Genomic DNA, 22617 nt, shown 5'->3' with positions numbered 1-22617 from the left:
ACTCGTTCCCCGGGTCCCAGGCGCCCAGGGCGCCCACTATAAATGCATCTAAGTAGACTTTGTAGCCGCGCCCTTTTAGAGAATCTGCAAGGTCTTGATATTTGTTAATTTTCTCCATACGTGCGTCTACGATGGCCTGCATCGTATTTTCGAAGGGCACGGCTACATCGACCAGAACTATAGTCTTCGACGCTTCGTGCGTGACTACAATGTCCGGGCGAAGCGTCGAGGACTCTCCTGACGCCCCGGGAACACGCCTATTGACCCGGATCTCACCAGGGAGCCGGATCGCCCTACTCAGTCTCAGGACGAGGTTGTCGTGCCGTCTCTGCCTAGCGGCAGAATGAGGACCGCAGTGGCAGAGCACATGAGGAAGGCTTTCCAGCGTGTATCCGCACCGCCTGCAGCGTTTATCCTCACTCCCCCATCGACGGGCTCCGTTTAACGGGAGCACGTCGAGGCGGGCGCGATGGATAAACCTCCAATCAGCAAAGCGGATAAACGCGCCACCCCTCATGAAGCGATTGCTCGCCGCATGTTGGGTGGTTGCCTGGAAAACCTTCCCTTGGTCCGGCTTCCGAAGAAGCGAGGACAGATAGTGCTCCGTCACTGCGGCCCTCATCCTGGTGATGACGTGTGCCTTGGCAAGAGGCGGCACGACTACCCGACGCCCGTTTCGGGATTCCAGAACAACCGCGAGTTCAGCCCGATCATCGCACCACTCCCAGCGAAAACCGAGACGCGCTCCAGACCTCAGCGCAGCAGACCGCACCCTCGACCAAAACGACGAACGACCCGTCGTTGGTCTTGACCAGTCCCCGGCCAAAGAGCCCGACAGGTACTGGGCAAGATCCCGACCAGTCGGAGCCCGGCAAAGCTTCTCGCTCGCGGCAGCTTCCAGCGAATACCTCGCGATATTAGCCACGACCGTGTCACCCGCATTCAGCATCCTGAATGCGTGAGCCACGGCCGTAACCTCCGCGAGGTCGGCTATCGGAGGGAGTCCACATCCTCCCAGTGACGGGGGAATGTGGACCACCTCCGGGCTAGCCCGCTGGGGCAGGTTAAGCCACAGCTTGACCGTCCGCTTGATAGCCTTGTCGAGCTCCGACAGGGCCATTCGTCGCATATTGGCTCCCCTGAGCAGGAAATCGAGACGCGGGACAATAAATGTCGCCACCGTCTCGATCTTCTGCCAGGGGGCGAGGAGTGACTGGTCCACCGCGCTCAGGTCCTCTAACACGCCACGGATCGTGGTGTAGGGCGTCTGATCGAGCTGAACCCCGGTTGGGACCCCTAGATGCTGGTAGGGCTCACCTTTTCCCAGAGCCGGAACGGGTTCCTCCTGGATGCAGTACACGGTATCCAGCACGTCGTCCCGGCCTCGTATGTGTAGCGTGGCACATTTCTTCGCGTTGAAGGCGAGACCCAGGTTGTTCGCTATTGTTTCTACGTTGTGTAGCATTTTCCTCATCTCCTCTTCATATGTCGCCAGCAGCGTGAGGTCGTCCGCGTAGGCGAGCTCGTCGACCGTTTCCCCCGCGATTTCGTATCCTCCGGTCGACTCCTCGGCCACGCGGAGTATGGGCTCAATTGCGAGGTTGAACAGGATGGGACTGAGGGGGCAACCCTGTTTGACCCCTGATTGTATGGGGATTCTTTCCGTGTACCCCTCAGAAGTGCGGACCCTCGTCGCACAGTCTGTGTATAGGCTGGCGACGATATTTGTGATCGCCCGCGGTGCCCCGGCGTTGGAGAGCGACTCCAAGATAGTGGCGTGCGGGATCGATCCAAAAGCATTGGAAAGATCCAACCACGCCACCACCAATTCCCCTTTCTTCCTCCGAGCGTCGGCGATGCATTCCTGCAGCACGAAGTTGTGCTCGAGGCACCCCTCGTACGGCAGGAAGCCCTTTTGGCCTCGTGAGAGCCGTCGATTGAGTACGGCCCAGTGAGTGAGGCGGTCGGCCATTACAGCGGCGAAGAGTTTGGGCAGGGTATCGCCCATCGCGAGAGGTCTCCAGTTCGACAAGTCATCCCGGTCACCTTTCTTATGAATAAGAACGGTGTTAGATTCCTTCCAAACGCGCGGAATATGCTCCATCCTGAGACAGGCGTTGAACAGCGCCGTTAAGAGCGCGGCGCCTGGGTCGACATCGCGCAAATCGCCGTAGGTTACGCCGTCAGGACCCGGAGAAGATTTCTTCATCCGGTCCAGGCGGCTGCTCACCTCGGCGGCCGTACATGCCGACACCAGAGCGTCACACTCCTGTGCTGTCTCATGATGGATAGTCGGGAGGGGCCCCGCACGATCCCGAGGAGCGTACATTTCCGTAAAGTGTCGCTGGACTACGTCCTTCGACACTTCACAGTGTGGGGAGGACCCTTTCAGGACCTCCCGCACTGCACGCTTCCGGTTCGCACGGAACAAGCGCTGAATGCGCGTCGCCTCCCGTACATATTCCTCGCGGTTGGTAGGAGTACCGGTCGTCGTCGAGCTGTCCTTCGGACGGCGAGACCCACCCTCCCTCCTCGCAGCCGCTTCTGGCCGGCCACCCCTCCCACTGGTGGCTGGATTTGCGGCCCGCTCGGTATCCACAGCCCGATGCTTTACGAAGAACTCCGCCACTTTCGCAGCGAAGTCCTCCAGCGCCTGAAGCGTCGTCACCGTTTCGGCTTCTTCAACGAGACCCGCCCTTTCGGTGCCTATCGCTGCCCTCGTGCTTCTGCGTAGCACTTCGGGTCGGTCGGCACCGAGGGTTGGTTCATTGGATCGGCCGGCGTGTGGGACGGCATCAGGGAGCCGTGTGTCCCGATGCGGGTCGCGCCCTCTCCGGGATCCCCGGCGCTCAGGTGAAGGCGGGGGGCTCACTCTCCCTCGCCGGTGCGTCGCGGGCGACTGTGGGGCCCGACCTCTGGGGGGTACTCTTCGTGTGTTTGCTTCGCGGGGGTCTCTTCTGTTATTAATACTGTTAATGGTGCCCCCTCGGCCCCTCCTGTTCTGCCCATTGTGGCTGAAAACAGAGCCCCGGTTTGACCCGGGGCAATTAGTCACACTGCTGGCGACGTTACTTAACCTAGGACATTCACAGCAACGATGACTAGAGCTATTATTATTATCGTTAATATTATTATTGTTAATATTAAAATTGACAGGGCTAGTCCCCCTGTCAATGGTCACCTTATTTCTTGGAGGCCCTTGCTCCGTCGCCACGGAGGCCTCCACCACGCGTGGCACCCGGACCACTTCCACTTCCGCTCCTTCATTCCGTATTCGAGGTGGCTGCCGCGCCTGCGTCCTCGGTGACGGGGTTGTCGTCACTCCCTCCTCTTCACGCCGCCCAGCCCTTCTCCTCCTGTTCCGCGGCGTGAAGTCCCGACATTCTTCCTTCTCTTCCTCTTCCTGCTCCTTCTCCTTCTCCTTCCCCTTTTCCTTTATCGGCGCCGCGGTGACCGCTGGCGACGACGCCTCGGCTATAGCTGGGAGAATCCTTCTTCTCCCGGGGCGCCCTGTAGCGGGGGACGGTAGGGTGGTAGTTCCGTCCCCCCTCCTCTTCTCTTGTGTTGACCCAGGCGAAAGGGTTTTCGCCCGGGTGCTCCTCCTCGTCACAGGGCGCTCCTCCGGTGTTGTCGGGGTGGCCGTATCACTCACCGTCGCAGGGCCCATATCCGCTGGTGGGCTCCTCCTCTTCTTTGTTCGAGTTGTCCTGGGGGGGGTCCGAGGGGGCTCGGTGGTTGCCCTGGCAGCCCGCGCCCTGGTCGTCGGCGCGGACTCCAGGAGCACCGTATCCTCCTGGATCTTTTTCTTCAGCCCCCTCGGCGAGATTCCCCCCCCGCTCCTTCTTGTGGCGACGGTGACGACGGCCACCGGCTTGCTATAGACCGAGGTCGTCGTTAAGGTCAGTGTCCCCGCCGTCGCAAAGGTGCACGTCGCCGTCACTGGCATGGTGGGGGGCGCTTGGGTGGTAGACGCGCCCCCTGCTCCTTCGTTCCTTGGCACAGGCGGGAGGGAAGACGCCCGTGCCATCCTCCTCGTCGTCATGGTTGTTGTGACGGTCGACGTGCCCCTGGTCACTTCGGCGTAAGTGACGGCGGGGGTTACCTTCCTGGCTGCTGTCCGTTGGGGCGGGTCAGGTTGAGGAGGCTCCGTCGTAGCCCGGGTGCACCTTCTCTTCGTCCCCGGGCTCTTCTCCTTTTCCTTGGTGGGGGGGGTCAGGGTGGTGGATGACCCCCCGCTCGGCCTCCTCATTGACACTGACCCACCACTGATCCTCTTGGCGGCGCCGATCCCCGCTGGTGGTGGTGTTGTAAGGTCTACTGTCGGCGGGGTGGCGGGACTCCCCGTGGATGGAGGTCGTCCATCGGCGGGGCTGGACGGCGTCCCGCTCTTCCTCGTTGTCGTTGTCGCTGTCGTCTTTTTAATGGCCCAGCCCGTCAATAAATTCCTCCCCGTCACCGTAGAAGTGATGACCGGTTTCCTCTTCGGCGCGTTGCTCGGTTTTGCAGCCACCGTGGTCCGGGTGTTGGTTAGGGTAGATTTCTTGGCGCGCGTTAGCGCGCCTCCACGCGTGGTGGGTGCCGTCGCTTCCAAAGGGGACGGAGAGGGTCTCTGCGTCGTCTCAGGCAAGGCCACGTCAGTATAGGATCGCTCCTCGGCTAAATCCCCCCCAGCCGGGGGTGCACCGCCGCTAACCCTTCCCGCGGGGGCAGATGTCCGTGCACCCGCGGCACGAGGCACTGCATTATTTGCATGGGAGTCCGCGTGATGCTTCCTCACCTTCTTCAGCGCGTAAGCACTGTCGTCGGTGAAGAAGCATACACCGCAGACCCACCTTCTGCTAGCGCCATGGTGGTGGAGGCGCAGATGTTTGCCGAGGTCCTCGTGCCGCTGGTACACGGCCACCTTCATTCTGGATGAAGGTGCCCCTTCATTACAGAAGGGGCACGGGAAGGTTTCAGGAGGGGGGAAGGTAATGATGACTTCGTTGCCCCGGGCGGTGCAACTCGGCTGGGGGTTCGTCGTCGAAGACATTTTTAGATGGATAATCAAATAGATAAATAGATAAATAAATAAAATATGTACAATAGTCAATACAATAAGAATAAACAAACAACGAACACTGATATAAAATGTAGGGACTCCCCAGTCAATAATTAAAACTTAGTACTAATGAAATAAATAGAAAGGAAAAAAAAAAGCAAAATAAAATAAGATAAAATAAGTCAATTAGATAAAACGAGGAAATATACCTATGTATAGGTATACAGGTCGCGGACGTAAAAGAAGGAAATAAGTAAATCAAAATGATAAAATAGAAAGAAAATAAAATAAATAAAATAAAGTAAAACCTTAATCTAGTGACTAGATTAGATTAGAAATAAAACAAAAACGAGCGAACGGAAAGACGACCGTGCGAGTCGCTCTCCGCGATAATTTACAAATTAAATCTGCAAATTACCGCACACAGGGGACTGAACTGTGAATATCGAGTTACACAGGTTGTAAAAGGACCCGTGTACCTCGATAATTTATCGGAAAAAAGCTAATTAAACTAATGCAAATCGAAAAATTTCTAGCTAAATAGCTAGAATAATGGAATAACGTCTACCCGTAACGGTCTAAATGTCTATATTTAGCCTATACGGGAGCACAAAAACTAGAGCAAAAAGTGGATTTCGGCAAGTCGGTTAGTGGGACAAACAGCTGTTATCGGTTTAAACGACCAGCGTTCTCACGGATAACAGCTAAATACAGAATCAAAACAAACAAACGCGAGCAAGGCCGCACCGGAATCGGATACGGCGCGAAAGGGTTTCGATATATCGAAACAGTCCGCCTGGAGTTGACAGCGCTTTGCCTGCTCCAGGTGGCACCACTCTACAGTAACGCTACACTACGGAAAACCACCACCAGACTCCCAAGCTCCACTTACCGCGCAGTTCAGTCGCCGCTGTGCTGAGCGAGTCGCACCGCCGTTGGAAAAGCCAATACACGAACGCGATCGCGGATAAAAAATAAAAAAGAAAAAAAGACTAGAGAATAGAAAAGAGGAGTCAGAATATTTTAAGAAGATCAATGTATGTTTCTATATAGCCAATGTGGGCCGCGTCCTGCGGCACTGCAAGGCAGGTACGACCCGTGTCGGAGTCGGAGCAAGCCCCGGAGTCCGACCAATTCCAAAAATAAGGTTAATATTCTGACTCCCCGATGGGGAGTGTATCAGATATTAAGCTGATAAGAACAGATAAAAGCGCTTTATTGAACAATTCATGTTTCCCCAGGAGCGAGCCCCTGGGGGGATACATTTTCGCCAACATTTTGGGCTTAGCCCTTTATCAAATATTTAAAAATATATAAATGCAGTGGGAAGACTTCCCATCGCATATGTCGCGTTTGTCATTCTATGAGGCGTTCGCCATCTAAATATTAAAAAGAAGGAGCTGTTAGCTCGCTCTAAATCTTCTTGTTATTAATTAAGTGCATGAAAATAGATATAAATAGAAATAAAGACAGATATAAGTACAGATGCACATGTATAGCATAAATATAAGCATAGGCTACGACTATAAGGACTGAGTAAATAAAGTATGACTAGGCAATTAGGGTTAGACATAGCCATAGACATAGGCAAAGAATGAGCGCAAGGAGAGTAAGGAAGAGAAGTAATATATAGAACACCGAGTAGGCCTGATCTAGATAGATTAGCAGAGCAGAAGTAATAATGGTGTAGAAGCAAAAGTAGAAACGAAAAGAAAAGGGAAAGACAACGCAGATTGCGTGTGCTTTGCATGTGCTTTGCTCTCGGTGTTCAGGACGTGAGGAGGAGATGAGGATACGCGGGTCTCGCCTTCCCGTTCGTCAGCGTTGGCCCCGTTATTTTCATTGTGGTTTTCAGTACTGGGCACCGTGTACTGTCTAATTCCCGAGACATGTTCCACGTAGATGTCTCGGGACCACGCGATGGTTTCAGCTATCATAAGTTTACCCATTAAAGAAGCGTAGCGCGGCGATATTCTTAGTAAATCAAGGAGGAACTCGTTCCCCGGATCCCAGGCGCCCAGGGCGCCCACAATAAATGCGTCCAAGTATACCTTGTAACCGCGCCCTTTCAGAGAGTCTGCGAGATCTTTGTATTTATTAATTTTCTCTGTACGCGCGTCTTCGATGGCCTGCATCGTGTTTTCGAAGGGCACGGTTACATCGACCAGCACTATCGTCTTCGACGCTTCGTGCGTGACTACAATGTCCGGGCGAAGCGCCGAAGACTCTCCTGTCGCCCCGGGAACACGCCTATTGACCCGGATCTCACCGGGGAGCCGGATCGCCTTACTCAGCCTCAGGACGAGGTTGTCGTGCCGTCTCTGCCTGGCGGCAGAATGAGGACCGCAGTGGCAGAGCACATGAGGAAGGCTTTCCAGCGTGTATCCGCACCGCCTGCAGCGTTTATCATCGTTCCCCCATCGACGGGCTCCGTTTAACGGGAGCACGTCGAGGCGGGCGCGATGAATAAACCTCCAATCAGCGAAGCGGATAAACGCGCCACCCCTCATGAAGCGATTGCTCGCCGCATGTTGGGTGGTTGCCTGGAAAACCTTCCCTTGGTCCGGCTTCCGAAGAAGCGAGGACAGGTAGTGCTCCGTCACTGCGGCCCTCATCCTGGTGATGACGTGTGCCTTGGCAAGAGGCGGCACGACCACCCGACGCCCGTTTCGGGATTCCAGAACAACCGCGAGTTCAGCCCGATCATCGCACCACTCCCAGCGAAAACCGAGACGCGCTCCAGACCTCAGCGCAGCAGACCGCACCCTCGACCAAAACGACGAACGACCCGTCGTTGGTCTTGACCAGTCCCCGGCCAAAGAGCCCGACAGGTACTGGGCAAGATCCCGACCAGTCGGAGCCCGACAAAGCTTCTCGCTCGCGGCAGCTTCCAGCGAATACCTCGCGATATTAGCCACGACCGTGTCACCCGCATTCAGCATCCTGAATGCGTGAGCCACGGCCGTAACCTCCGCGAGGTCGGCTATCGGAGGAAGTCCACATCCTCCCAGTGACGGGGGAATGTGGACCACCTCCGGGCTAGCTCGCTGGGGCAGGTTAAGCCACAGCTTGACCGTCCGCTTGATAGCCTTGTCGAGCTCCGACAGGGCCATTCGTCGCATATTGGCTCCCCTGAGCAGGAAATCGAGACGCGGGACAATAAATGTCGCCACCGTCTCGATCTTCTGCCAGGGGGCGAGGAGTGACTGGTCCACCGCGCTCAGGTCCTCTAACACGCCACGGATCGTGGTGTAGGGCGTCTGATCGAGCTGAACCCCGGTTGGGACCCCTAGATGCTGGTAGGGCTCACCTTTTCCCAGAGCCGGAACGGGTTACCTCCTGGATGCAGTACACGGTGTCCAGTATGTCGTCCCGGCCTCGTAGGTGGAGTGTCGCGCATTTCTTTGGGTTGAAGGCGAGACCCAGGTTCGTTGCGATTTCTTCAACGGCGAGTAGCATATTCCTCATCTCCTCTTCATATGTCGCCAGCAGCGTGAGATCATCCGCGTAGGCGAGCTCCCCGATTTTCTCCCCCGCGATCTCGTACCCTGCGGTGGAGTCCTCAGCTACGCGGATGATGGGCTCTATTGCCAGATTGAACAGTATGGGGCTGAGGGGGCAGCCCTGTTTCACTCCTGATAATATGGGTATTCTTTCTGTGTATCCCTCAGAGGTGCGGACCCTCGTCGCACAGTCTGTGTACAGGCTGGCGACGATATTTGTGATCGCCCGCGGTGCCCCGGCGTTGGAGAGCGACTCTAAGATAGTGGCGTGCGGGATCGATCCAAAGGCATTGGAAAGATCCAGCCACGCCACTACCAATTCCCCTTTCTTCCTCCGAGCGTCGGCGATGCATTCCTGCAGCACGAAGTTGTGCTCAAGGCACCCCTCGTACGGCAGGAAGCCCTTTTGGCCTCGTGAGAGCCGTCGATTGAGTACGGCCCAGTGGGTGAGGCGGTCGGCCATTACAGCGGCGAAGAGTTTGGGCAGGGTATCGCCCATCGCGAGAGGTCTCCAGTTCGACAAGTCATCCCGGTCACCCTTCTTATGAATAAGAACGGTGTTGGATTCCTTCCAAACGCGCGGGATATGCTCCATCCTGAGACAGGCGTTAAATAACGCCGTTAAGAGCGTGGCGCCTGGGTCGACATCGCGCAAATCACCGTAGGTTACGCCGTCGGGACCCGGAGAAGATTTCTTCATCCGGTCCAGGCGGCTGCTCACCTCGGCGGCCGTACATGCCGACACCAGAGCGTCACACTCCTGTGCTGTCTCATGATGGATAGTCGGGAGGGGCCCCGCACGATCCCGAGGAGCGTACATTTCCGTAAAGTGTCGCTGGACTACGTCCTTCGACACTTCACAGTGTGGGGAGGACCCTTTCAGGACCTCCCGCACTGCACGCTTCCGGTTCGCACGGAACAAGCGCTGAATGCGCGTCGCCTCCCGTACATATTCCTCGCGGTTGGTAGGAGTACCGGTCGTCGTCGAGCTGTCCTTCGGACGGCGAGACCCACCCTCTCTCCTCGCAGCCGCTTCTGGCCGGCCACCCCTCCCACTGGTGGCTGGATTTGCGGCCCGGTCGGTATTCACAGCCCGATGCTTTACGAAGAACTCCGCCACTTTCGCAGCGAAGTCCTCCAGCGCCTGAAGCGTCGTCACCGTTTCGGCTTCTTCAACGAGACCCGCCCTTTCGGTGCCTATCGCTGCCCTCGTGCTCCTGCGTAGCACTTCGGGTCGGTCGGCACCGAGGGTTGGTTCATTGGATCGGCCGGCGTGTGGGACGGCATCAGGGAGCCGTGTGTCCCGATGCGGGTCGCGCCCTCTCCGGGATCCCCGGCGCTCAGGTGAAGGCGGGGGGCTCACTCTCCCTCGCCGGTGCGTCGCGGGCGACTGTGGGGCCCGACCTCTGCGGGGTACTCCTCGTGTATTTACGTCGCGGGGGTGTGTTCTGTTGTTGATGTTATTATTGGCGCCCCCTCGGCCCCTCCTGTTCTGCCCATTGTGGCTGAAAACAGAGCCCCGGTTTGACCCGGGGCAATTAGTCACGCTGCTGGCGACATTACTTATTCTAGGACAATCACAAGAACATGGACTAGAATTGTTATTAAAGTCGATAGGGCTAGTGGCCCTATCGACAGTCAGTGGCCTGCTTAGAGGCCCCTGCTCCGCCCCCGTAGGGGCCCTTACCACGGGTGGCTCCCGGACCACTTCCTCTTCTTGTTGTTGCTGTTGTTGTTGCTGCCGTGGCTGCCGCGCCTGTTTCTTCGGTGGCGGGGTCGTCAAAACTCCCTCCTCTTCCTGCCGCCCAGCCCTTCTCCTCGTATTCCGCGGCGTGACGTCCCGCCAGTCCCTTACTTCCTCTTCCTCTCCTGCTCTTCTTTCCGTTTCCTTTTCCTTTCCCCTTTTCTTTTCTTTTGACGTTTCCGGCGCCGCATTGACCGCTGGCGACGCCTCGGCTATAGCTGGGAGGATCTGCCTCCTCCCAGAGCGCCCTGTAGTGGGGGACGGTGAGGTGGCAGGTCCGTCCCCCCTCGTCTTCCCTTGTGCCGACCCGGGCGATAGAGTTTTTGCCCGGGTACTCCTCCTTGTTGCAGGGCGCTCTTCTGGTGTCCTTGAGGTGGCCACGTCGCTCACCGTCGCGGAGCCCATGGGTGGTGGTGGGCTCCTCCTCTGCTTCGTTTGTTGTCTTGTTCTGGGGGGGGTCCGAGGGGGCTCTGTGGTTGCCCTGGCAGCCCGCGCCCTGGTCGTCGGCGCGGACTCCAGGAGCACCGTGTCCTCTTGAATCCTTTTCTTGATCCCCCTCGGTGAGGCTCCCCCCCCGCTCCTTCTTGTGGCGACGGTGACGACGGCCACCGGTTTGCTATATACCGAGGTCGTCGTTAGGGTCAGTGTCCCCGCCGTCGCGAAGGTGCACGTCGCCGTCACTAGCATGGTGGGGGGCACTTGGGTGGTGGATGTGCCCCCGGCTTCCTCTTGCTTCGACACGGGCGGGAGGGAGGTTGCCCGTGCCATCCTCCGGGTAGTCATCGTAGTAGTGGCGGTCGACGTGCCCCTGGTCACTTCTGCATACGTGACGGCGGGGGTCACCTTTCTTGTGGCGGTGATGGTTCGTTGGGGCGGGCCAGGTTGAGGAGGCTCCGTTGAGGCCCGGGTGCTCCTTTTCTTCATACCCGGGCTCTTCTCCTTCTCTTTTGTTGGGGGGGTTAGGGTGGAAGTTACCCCCCCACTTGGCCTCCTCATTGACACTGGCCCGCCACTGGTCCTTTTTGCGGCGCCGGTCCCCGCTGGTGGTGTGGTAAGGTCAATGGTCGGCGGGGTGGCGGGACTCCCCGCGGGTGGAGGTCGTCCATCGGCGGGGCTGGACGGCGTCCCGCTCTTCCTCGTGATCGTCGTTGTCGCTGTCGCTGTCGTAGTCGCAGATTTCTTGAGCGCCCAGCCCGTCAAAAGATTTCTCCCCGTCACCGAAGCAGTGATCGTGGGCTTCTTTTTCGGCGCAGTCTTTGTTTTGGCAGCCACGGTGGTCCGGGAGTTAGTTAGGGTAGATTTAGTTGCGCGCGTCAGCGCGCCTCCACCCGTGGTGGTCCCTGACGCTTCCATCGGGGACGGAGAGGGCCTCTGCGTCATCTCGGCTACATGCGCGTCAGTGGGTCGCTCCTCGGCTAGATCCCCCCCAGCCGAAGGTGCACCGCCACTAACCCTTCCCGCAGGGGCAGATGTCCGTGCCCCAGCGGCACGAGGCACTGCATTATTTGCATGGGAGTCCGCGTGATGCTTCCTCACCTTCTTCAGCGCGTACGCACTGTCGTCGGTGAAGAAGCATACACCGCAGACCCACCTTCTACTAGCGCCATGATGGTGGAGGCGCAGATGTTTGCCTAAGTCCTCGTGCCGCTGGTACACGGCCACCCTCATTCTGGATGGGGGTGCCCCTTCATTGCAGAAGGGGCACGGGAAGGTTTCAGGAGGGGGGAAGGTAATAATGACTTCATTACCCCGGGCGGTGCAGCTTGGCTGGGGGTTCGTCGTCGAAGTCATTTTAAAATAAATAATAAAATAAATGAATAAATAAATAAAATAGAATAGTCGATAAGATAAAATAATAAATACTGATATAGAGTGTAGGTACTCCCCAGTCAATGCTTAAAACTTAAAACTAAAAAGATAAATAAAGTAAAATAAAATAAAGAAAATAAAATAAAGAGAAAATAAAACAAAATAAAACAAAATCAAGAAAATAAACGGGTATATATACCTATGGTATATATGTCGCGGAAATAAAAAGAAAGGAAATAAATAAGAGTAAAATAAATAAATCAAAATAATAAAGTAAAATAAAATGCAATAAAACCTTAATCTAGTGACTAGATTAGAGATCAGGAAATAAAAGAAAAAATAAAACGAACGAAACGAGGACGACCGTGCGAGTCGCTCTCCGCGATAATTTGCAAATTAAATCCGCAAATTACCGCACACAGGGGACTGAACTGTGAATATCGAGTTACACAAGTTGTAAAAGGACCCGTGTACCTCGATAATTTATCGGAAAAAAGCTAATTAAACTAATGCAAATCGAAAAATTTCTAGCTAAATAGCTAGAATAATGGAATAACGTCTACCCGTAACGGTCTAAATGTCTATATTTAGCCTATACGGGAGCACAAAAACTAGAGCAAAAAGTGGATTTCGGCAAGTCGGTTAGTGGGACAAACAGCTGTTATCGGTTTAAACGACCAGCGTTCTCACGGATAACAGCTAAATATAAACCAAAACAAAGACAAACGCGAGCAAGGCCGCACCGGAATCGGATACGGCGCGAAAGGGTTTCGATATATCGAAACAGTCCGCCTGGAGTCGACAGCGCTTTGCCTGCTCCAGGTGGCACCACTCTACAGTAACGCTACACTACAGAAAACCACCACCAGACTCCCAAGCTCCACTTACCGCGCAGTTCAGTCGCCGCTGTGCTGAGCGAGTCGCACCGCCGTTGGAAAAGCCAATACACGAACGCGATCGCGGATAAAAAATAAAAAAGAAAAAAAAAGACTAGAGAATAGAAAAGAGGAGTCAGAATATTTTAAGAAGAGCAATGTATGTTTCAGATAGCAAATGTGGGCCGCGTCCTGCGGCACTGCAAGGCAGGTACGACCCGTGTCGGAGTCGGAGCAAGCCCCGGAGTCCGACCAATTCCAAAAATAAGGTTAATATTCTGACTCCCCGATGGGGAGTGTATCAGATATTAAGCTGATAAGAACAGATACTACACTTTGATCTTAGCCATCAGGCCGAGAAGCGATGCTGTACGTTGTTTTACGTTGCCTTTTATGTGCTGTAGCAACGCCTTTTAGTTGCGAGAAAGTGTTCGGTCGAAAAATCCCCTAGCGGTGAAAATTTGACTCACCGGCGGGTCGGCGCGCGGCGAACGAGGACTGGTCCAGGTTCGATAGATTAGTACCTTTAAAATAGGCAACATATTTATTTGTTATAACATAACGTTGCTTTTAAGGCAACAAAAAAATGTTGAAAATTCAATAACTTCGTTTCGTTTTGACCATACCGCTAATATACAGTTTTGTAAAACGTATTATTATGATTATACATACAAACATTATATTAAGTTCTTTAATGCTTCTTTAGGTAATATCCAATGGGTTAGTGCCTCTGAAATAGGCAACCTTTATGTATTATAACACACATTGTTCTTAAGGCAACAAGTTGCCTCAAGAACAACATATGTTATAATACATAAAGGTTGCCTATTTCAGAGGCACTAACCCATTGGATATTACCTAAAGAAGCATTAAAGAACTTAATATAATGTTTGTATGTATAATCATAATAATACGTTTTACAAAACTGTATATTAGCGGTATGGTCAAAACGAAACGAAGTTATTGAATTTTCAACATTTTTTTGTTGCCTTAAAAGCAACGTTATGTTATAACAAATAAATATGTTGCCTATTTTAAAGGCAACCAAGTTGCTATAATACAGAAAGGTTGCCTATTTTAAGGGCAACCAGGTTGCTATAATATATAAAGGTTGCCTATTTTAAGGGCAACCAAGTTGCTATAATATATAAAGGTTGCCTATTTTAAGGGCAACCAAGTTGCTATAATATATAAAGGTTGCCTATTTTAAGGGCAACCAAGTTGCTATAATATATAAAGGTTGCCTAATTTAAGGGCAACCAGGTTGCTATAATATATAAAGGATGCCTATTTTAAGGGCAACCAGGTTGCTATAATATAGAAAGGTTGCCTATTTTAAGGGCAACCAAGTTGCTATAATATATAAACGTTGCCTATTTTAAGGGCAACCAAGTTGCTATAATATATAAAGGTTGCCTATTTTAAGGGCAACCAGGTTGCTATAATATATAAAGGTTGCTTATTTTAAGGGCAACCAAGTTGCTATAATATATAAAGGTTGCCTATTTTAAGGGCAACCAAGTTGCTATAATATATAAAGGTTGCCTATTTTAAGGGCAACCAAGTTGCTATAATATAGAAAGGTTGCCTATTTTAAGGGCAACCAAGTTGCTATAATATATAAACGTTGCCTATTTTAAGGGCAACCAAGTTGCTATAATATATAAAGGTTGCCTATTTTAAGGGCAACCAGGTTGCTATAATATATAAAGGTTGCTTATTTTAAGGGCAACCAAGTTGCTATAATATAGAAAGGTTGCCTATTTTAAGGGCAACCAAGTTGCTATAATATATAAAGGTTGCCTATTTGAGAGGCACTAATTCATTGGATATTATTATTATATCAAAGGACTTAGTTTAATGTTTGAATTAAGAAATTTATTAAATATAAATGATTAAGTTGTTTTTCGATGCCCAATTTGTTAATTCTGAAAAAAAATTTGCATAAATTCCCCCTTCTGTACAATGTACTCTGTGTTGCTGCTGGTTGCTGCACAGGAACGACTGACTATTTGGAGTACGCGCTTTCATATATAGATGACGTTAGTGACCAGTTGCGCGCGCAACAAAGGTTGCTTCGATATATCGTTTACCGCGACCGATCGTTTCGATGCGATTACAACCCTTTTATTACGCGATACTTTGTTTTTCCTATTAAAATAACCATTATCAGTTAAAACTCTGATAATTAAACCTGATAACGATTATTAATTATTAATAGATGCTTCCTCCAATGAATATACCGTTTCCCCAACGAAATATGATAATTTTATACAAAAAACAACTTGATCTTTGAACATTAACATAAAAAATTTTTAATCCTCATGAATAAATCATGTTTAAAGATACTTATAGGAAAGTAATTGAAACGTATGCGACTGGTAGTTATACGCAATTTAGTTGCATACGGTGAGAATCGAACAGTACGCCTCTAGCATATAAAATTTGCGATAACCGCGTAAAAGCGCCTCTATCATCCGCACGCGGAATTAAATAGACATGTCGTCCGACGTATTTGCTGGATTAATGTTCTCTTACAAAGATGTAAATAAATTGTTAGTTAGGTGACCAGTTCGTGCGATGAATCGTACGAGATCCGCAATATGTGTGTAACTACATGTCCGGCTGTTTATCCAAGAATCCAAAGGTGGGTGTGTGTATACATTTGTGTGCGTTTCTATGTGTCTGTGCAATGTCAAACGATTTGCACCACAGTAGACGGGAACATATTGTTAACATTCACTTATTTTTGTTGCAACGTGCGCAAATTTTTTCACAGAGCACGCACTGGCCCATCGAACGATCCCCCATAATCATTCCCCCTGATTTTTCATCATTAAATGAATGAAATTTTTCATTTCCATCCCCTGTCAATTCCTTCATACATTCCTTTTGTACATTTACGTGGATTTAGACCTTTCATTACTGTATAGATAAAAATATATAAACAGAGAGGTCGTCGGTTCACACTTATGAAACGTCCAACGACGTTACGTTTTTCGTATGCTGTAAAAATAATGAATGTTGCATTTAAAGAACTGAACAGTTCTCGCGATAATGCAGAGCACTGTACATAATTCTGTGCAATGATAAGGACCATTGCATAGGAAAATTCCAGTAAAGTATTTTTCTTTGATTATCTGAACAGGGGACAATATATTATATTTTCTTACACACTATACCTTGTTCTAATACGTTCTTGATTATTGATTACAATTGTTTTACAGATGAATGTTCCACTGTATGGGTTTCTTGGAGTTGCAGCGACTCTACTCGTGTATCTTGTTGGATTTGGAACGATTGTGAAGCTATTTATTTGTCTGCTCGCTTTAATTTTAGGGTATTATATATATAACCTAACAAAATTAGAATCATACATTGTTAAGAATTACATCTATACGCATATATTTTGTTACAGAACAATCACGTGTGTATATAGAACGTACGGTGCAAATCTTGATGACGTTATTAAGTCAGAAAGGGAAGACTTGAATAAGAAGACTGAAAAGTTTCGCCAGGTAAATAATTCTTCACATCATTATGTTCTTTTTAATCGAGTCTGCGTCGCTGTTCCAGTATATTCTAGATGTGTCCAAGCAGAAGATGACCTTCACTTTAGATAAAAGGATCACTGGTAGTCGTATTATCGACGAGTCCCTGCAAGTACATAGTCAATTTTCAAAATTTCTCTAATTATATATAACGTTCTATGTATTTATGGTAAAGGTATCATAGCAATTTGCAATTTTCTTTGCGTATAGGAAATATTGGATTTCGTTATCAGAGATTACGTGGAACCATGGTACAACGTAATCACAGACGACGAAGAATTCATCTACTCTGTTCGAGATACCGCCCAAAAGATAGCTATCAATATCGCAAATCGGTAGGTAACGATGAAACGAATAAGGCCGAAGTTTCCTCTGTCTAAAGAGAAATTTTTCTGAAACAGAGTGAAAGGTGTAGATTGGATACCATATTTAACAACCCGTCTCGTGGACGATGTAGCCTCCCACGTGAGGCTGTATCGTCAAGCGAGAGCCAGGATAAAGCAGGTCCGTTCGAAAAAATTGCAAAAAGGTAGCGCTAGCTCGAGTACGTCCAGTGGAACTCCTAAGAGAACGCCCACTCACAGGCGGAACAAAAGCGAGACAGATGTGTCGTGGTATTCTCAGACAAAGTTTTACATTCCTAATTTATCCTCGCTCACCGAGCCGATCGAGGCGAGCGAGGAGAAGGAAGATGAATCGTTAGAGAAGATATTTTTCGACCTCGAGGTTCAGATGGAGAACAATCTGATCAGCAGAGATACGGTATGCACCAACAGCACACAGGAACTTGAATTCCTCGGTGAGATATCAGAGATATTATTGTATCTGGTATTACCAAAGGGAGATTTCGATTGTCTGACTGTGAGATTTATATTAAGAGAATTGTTAGTGAACGTGATAATTAGACCATTGCTGGATTTATTCTCTGACCCTGATTATATTAATCAGGCGTGTATATGGCTGGTAAGCTGTTTGATCGTTCACCTGTATCTTCATTAAGAATAGAAACCTGATATGATAGTATTATTTATTTCAGTGCGCCAAGGAAGGCGGTTTACCAAGCGACGTGTTTTTAACGGTGATCAGAGTCACGGATAGCTTAGATGAATTAACAGCGACGAAAAGCATAGTTTGTAAGGAAATAGCTCACCTACGTTCTAAGGACTCGGGGGGAGACGATGATTTATCCGTAAAGCAACAATTGAACAGTTTACTGTACGTGAAGAAGATCTTGGAGACCAGAATCATTGGTATGCAAGAGGGATTGGACTCGGAGACAGATGGGATAGGTGCTCAGCCCGATTGGAACAGATTATTGATACCAGGGCAAAAATTAGTGAATTTACCGTTGGACGAATTGCTGAAGAATAATATCGCGTTAAGTTACTTCATCGATTATATGACCTCGATAAACGCAGAAACTTATTTGTATTTCTATTTGAACGTATACGGATGGAGGGTGTCGGCTGAACAACAGATATCCGACATAGAGTTACAAAAATTACACATGTCCCAGGCAGCTACCAGTATAATGGGCACCAGGCGTAAGAACAACGACTTGGAGAATTTAAAGGAGGCAGCTACGAAGATCTATCAGCAGTACCTTAGCGAGAAAGCGTCGCCAAAGTTGCAGTTGGACGACGCTTTAGTCAAGACTTTATTAAACAGAATAAGAATCGAACCAGTTAAGGAAACCTGGTTCGATGATCTTCGTACCTGTTGTTACGAGAAGCTGCAAAATGAAGACAGATTTCTGCCAGGATTCAAGAGATCCATGGCGTACGTGAAGCTGCTCGCTGAACTTGATCTGTTGAAAGATCCCACTTCAGAAGATGATAGTAAATCTTTAGACAGCATTAGTATATCCAGCACGAACAATGAACTGGAAACCCTGGACGAGATATCGGAGATGTGCAAGCCGGATGAAACGAGGGGAACGGAATTGAAGGACAGTAGGTTCAGATCAAATTCGTCGACCAGTTTAGCGAGCATCGTGGAGCCTAACGAGGGCAGAGGAACCGACGAAACGGACTCTGAGATAAATATCAGAGCTATAAAAAATATGAGGAAAGCTGCTAGCATCGATGTGGATCAAATTAACGAGGGCAAGGATCTGTCGTTTTATTTAGAGTCGAATGCTGAACAGTTTGTTAAGTTAGATGAGAATACGTACGATCGTAACGCGATTAAAAAGTTACAGCAGGGTAGATTCGTGATCACTGCCAAGATCATTGAGACTGGAATTGTAAACGACCGTGGTAAAACCTACGGTATTTATGCGGTGGCTGTGACCAAGAGCTACGATTCAGGGTACCAAGAGAAGTGGCACATTTACAGGAGGTACTCTGACTTCTATGATTTGCATCAGAAAATCAAAGAGAAGTATTATGATCTGGCGAAAATACCATTCCCAGCTAAGAAAGCTTTTCATAATATGGAAAGAACTGTTTTGGAGAGAAGAATGTTGATGCTAAACTCTTGGATGTATCAATTAACTAAGCCAGCAGTGGTGGATGGTCACATGGGTCTGCAAAATTTATTGCTCAGTTTTCTGGAGCAAGGGGATTACGACAAGGGTGTCACTGGTGGACAGATATCAAAAACTGTAAGTAATGAATATGAAATTGGGAGAAGATTCTATATAAAATATCAATTTTCTGTTTAATACAGATAGACACTTTGATGCATCCTCTGAAGACATCCATGAAAACTGTAACCCAAGCTGTGAAAACTATGCCTGATAACATGCTGAATACAGTGGACGGTGTGATGGATAATATAAGTAAATTTTTTGGAAATCCAAAGAAGCCCAATGCTTTTTACGAGAACACTAAAGTTGGCGCTGGTCTGGATGTAGAGGTAGGTGTGTTTCTTTTTCTTCAAAATGATACAAAATAAAAATAATATTTTACAAAAATTTCACATTTCAGACTGATGATAATATTCCTCTCCGTATAATGTTACTGCTGATGGATGAAATATTCGACTTGAAAGTTCGAAATCAATGGCTTAGACGACGAATTGTCACTTTGTTAAGGCAAATTATTCGTACGATGTTTGGGGACATAGTTAACAGACGAATAGTCGAGTACGTGTCGTTGTTAACTAGCCCAGCAAGAGTGGCGGGCTATTTGAAATTGTTCAAGTGAGTAAAACTACAGTGAGTAGACACTGTTCAAAATAGAATACCTCGGTTAAAATTGAACTAAATAACTTCAAGTTTTTTGAGAAGCTATAAAAATTAGATCTCGATGAAATTTTCAGCATACACATAATTTATTTGAATCTACGAAAGACATATTTTAAATTTTTATTATAGACTTACATAAAAAAGTTGAAAAATTACCCTTCATTATTTTTTTCACGATTTTAACAAATTGTAACTTTTTAAAACGATGAAAATACATATTTTAGTGAATTAATTTTTATAGCTCCTCAAAAAACCTCAAGTTATTTAATCCAATTTTAACCGAGGTATTCTATTTTGAACAGTGTCTACTCACTTTTACCTCTCACTGTATATTGTAATGAGAAAATTCAATGAACAATTATTACAAAAATTATTATTTCATACTTTAGAAATAGCTTTTGGCCAAATGGTGTTAAGGCTGAAAAGAAACCACCTAGGGACGCAGAGATGAAATACCGAACAAGAGTGGCGGCTAAAGTCGCTCTGTTATCTTGCTTGTCCGACGAATTAAAACATATCATAGGTAGCGAAACGACCAGAAGAGGTCTTTTGAGAGTATTCGAATTGTTCCAACGACCTGTACTGAACAGAAGACTGTTGTACGTCCTCTTAGAAGGAATAGTAGAAACCCTGTTCCCTCAGAACAATCTTGTAGAGATATTCCGGAAACTCTACTCTGTTTCGCCGAGGGTGCAACACAGAAACATGCAAAAGTGTTAATGATAACACGTCAAGAAATATTGGCTACTCAAGATCATCAGTTAAAACACTGCATCAATTTTTATTTCATACCCATCAGTTATAGTTTCATTAATTTTTTCTACTTCACTCGCACATGTAATTTTATATTTGGGATTCTTGAAATAGGGTTAAATAATTGTATTCTTTGTCTCGAAAGTGTTGAAATATAACAGAATGGCAGAATGATTGAGGATGACTTGAGTGGCCATTTGATTTTGTACAAATAATAGCAATGAAGTGCAAGGATCATGAGCTGAAGAAACTTGTGATTCGTGGACGTAATGCAACCAGGAGCAATGTATAAATTATTTCCAATAACCAATCTCACACTGCAATAATGGAGCAAAAAAAAAAAAAAAATGAAATGAAAGAATCGTTTCTCTCAACTGGGAACAAAGTGAAAGTTATACAAAAGGCTTTCAATTTATAATAAGCATATTCGTTAAAGTAAGCGCAGTAATCAAGTGGCCAAATAATAAACAGTTATACGAGTAATTTGAAATAAATATTATAATCAAGTTCGAGTCGTAGGGGACACGATTCTTGTCGGTATTACGTAGAGAATAATATTAAAAGTTTTACAATCTTCTGCGCGATTAGCCGTTAGGGACACGTATTTAAGAACATTATGCATTCCAATTTGCATTTCACGATATGTACTTCACACTAATGTTAAACAATTTTTACACGTACTAGAAGACCAAGTTTCCGCGGCAACTTAACCTAGGGAATCGTCGCGATTGTTCTTATACTTAATTCGTCTTCAAAGAAAATGAAAGAAATGGTTATCAATTGTATCGTGCCATTCGCGTAGCGAGAAATTGTATGTAATATTTATTTCGAGCCTCTGAAATCACTCGAATTAGCCGTAATGTTTGTAAAAGTTTATTTTATTTCTTTGTCGATGATAATACTCGGCACGATTGTGTAAAAAATTGTTGTAAATGTCGTACAATTGTATATATATATACATATAATGTTATTTCTATCGTGTTGAAACGCCATATCTGTCACGTTTACTTATTATTAAAGGAATTGTTTATAAATTGTTACTCTTCGTTCTATTCACCCTCCCCCCCCCTGTCTTCACTGACCATGCATTCATTATTATTAATTTTCTTTCCGTAAAATTGTATTTGCAATGTGGTACACTTCAGAATCTTAAAGACATAGTTCCTGAGAATAAATATAACAGCAATTAAATAGAAAAAAAGCATTTTCGCAGCCAATTCGCTCGTATTATTTGCTGCATAATTAATAAATATACCATAAAAATAATGATACAGTTATTAATTAGTCATAAAATAATAACGATTGCCCAGGTCTCACCACGGGGAGGTTGCTGCGGGTGGAGACCCGCCCTACCTCATCCCATCCACCCTCCATTTATGCAAATTTTTACTTTTATTCAATAACATCATCCTCTTGGTGCACATTTGCAAAACGTTTCGACTGTTGTGCAAACGAACAACAAAAGGAGCATTATTTTTATTCACTACCTACCTATTTACTTATCTATACATATATTTACGTAGATTTTTGCTTTTTATTCCTATCGTAACATTTTTTAATTTTGATTTTGATTACAGATCTGTAATTAATAAATATGCAATTGCATATTTGTCCTACATACTTATACTACTAAGAATATCTACCTATACGAGCGCTCGTAATTATATTAAAAATTCACTTAAATCTAACGCTTCCTAATTAAACACTGCAGTGTTTGACGATTATATCTTAATGACTATATACATAAAGAAGTCCAATGAATTTGTTGATTTTGTTGTCCTCACCAGAATACTTCCTAAAATAAAACTGAAAAGGATTAAACATAATTTAAGAAAATAATCATAAATTTACAACCTGCCTGAAAGAAACAGAAAAGGATTACATACAATTTTCAAAAATAGTACGGTTCAAATATTACCACTTATACGAATCATTTTACCTTTTCAATCATTTTCACCTTGTTTTACTTAATTGGATACATTGAATTCCATTTACGGACGCTAGATTTTATATTACATTTCTTCCAGTCGATTATCCGATGTTATTATTTCATACTTCCTATAAAGATATTTCTCTGTAACAGAAACTGATTAATTGAATCCAGATAAAGGCAAAGAAAAATTAACAGCTGGAAAGAAGATACATTAGTAA

The 22617-nt window shown here is 47.4% G+C and overlaps 2 protein-coding genes, 1 non-coding gene and 1 pseudogene across 4 annotated transcripts; 1 reads left to right on the top strand and 3 right to left on the bottom strand.

Annotated features, from left to right (window-relative positions):
- Nucleotides 1–3068: 3068 nt before the first annotated feature.
- LOC123988564 (mucin-2-like) lies at nt 3069–4909 on the bottom strand. Its single transcript, XM_046289114.1, has 2 exons — nt 3182–4909; nt 3069–3077 (listed from the first exon to the last, which is right to left on the bottom strand). Exons 1-2 carry the CDS (start codon nt 4907–4909, stop codon nt 3069–3071), a joined length of 1737 nt encoding a protein of 578 aa, XP_046145070.1.
- A 1185-nt stretch (nt 4910–6094) lies between these two features.
- LOC114882513 lies at nt 6095–6272 on the bottom strand (annotated as a pseudogene).
- Nucleotides 6273–13147: 6875 nt separating this feature from the next.
- LOC114881873 lies at nt 13148–13338 on the bottom strand. Its single transcript, XR_003790340.2, has one exon. It is a non-coding gene; the product is annotated as a U2 spliceosomal RNA (small nuclear RNA).
- A 2077-nt stretch (nt 13339–15415) lies between these two features.
- On the top strand, nt 15416–21500 carry LOC114881872 (sorting nexin-13-like). 2 transcript variants are annotated; one of them, XM_029198757.2, is made up of 10 exons: nt 15416–15619; nt 16200–16312; nt 16391–16490; nt 16549–16635; nt 16734–16858; nt 16925–17486; nt 17560–19128; nt 19194–19382; nt 19454–19668; nt 20103–21500. In XM_029198757.2, exons 1-10 carry the CDS (start codon nt 15590–15592, stop codon nt 20431–20433), a joined length of 3321 nt encoding a protein of 1106 aa, XP_029054590.1. In that variant the 5' UTR covers nt 15416–15589; the 3' UTR covers nt 20434–21500. The 2 variants fall into 2 exon arrangements, with proteins under 2 accessions (XP_029054590.1, XP_029054591.1); XM_029198758.2 differs by lacking the exon at nt 15416–15619 and adding an exon at nt 15685–16089.
- The last annotated feature ends 1117 nt before the right edge of the window (nt 21501–22617 follow it).

The sequence above is a fragment of the Osmia bicornis genome, chromosome 16 (assembly GCF_907164935.1).
Source record: "Osmia bicornis bicornis chromosome 16, iOsmBic2.1, whole genome shotgun sequence".
In the NCBI taxonomy this organism is placed as follows: domain Eukaryota; kingdom Metazoa; phylum Arthropoda; class Insecta; order Hymenoptera; family Megachilidae; genus Osmia; species Osmia bicornis.
This window is presented reverse-complemented; position numbering and strand designations above follow the sequence as displayed.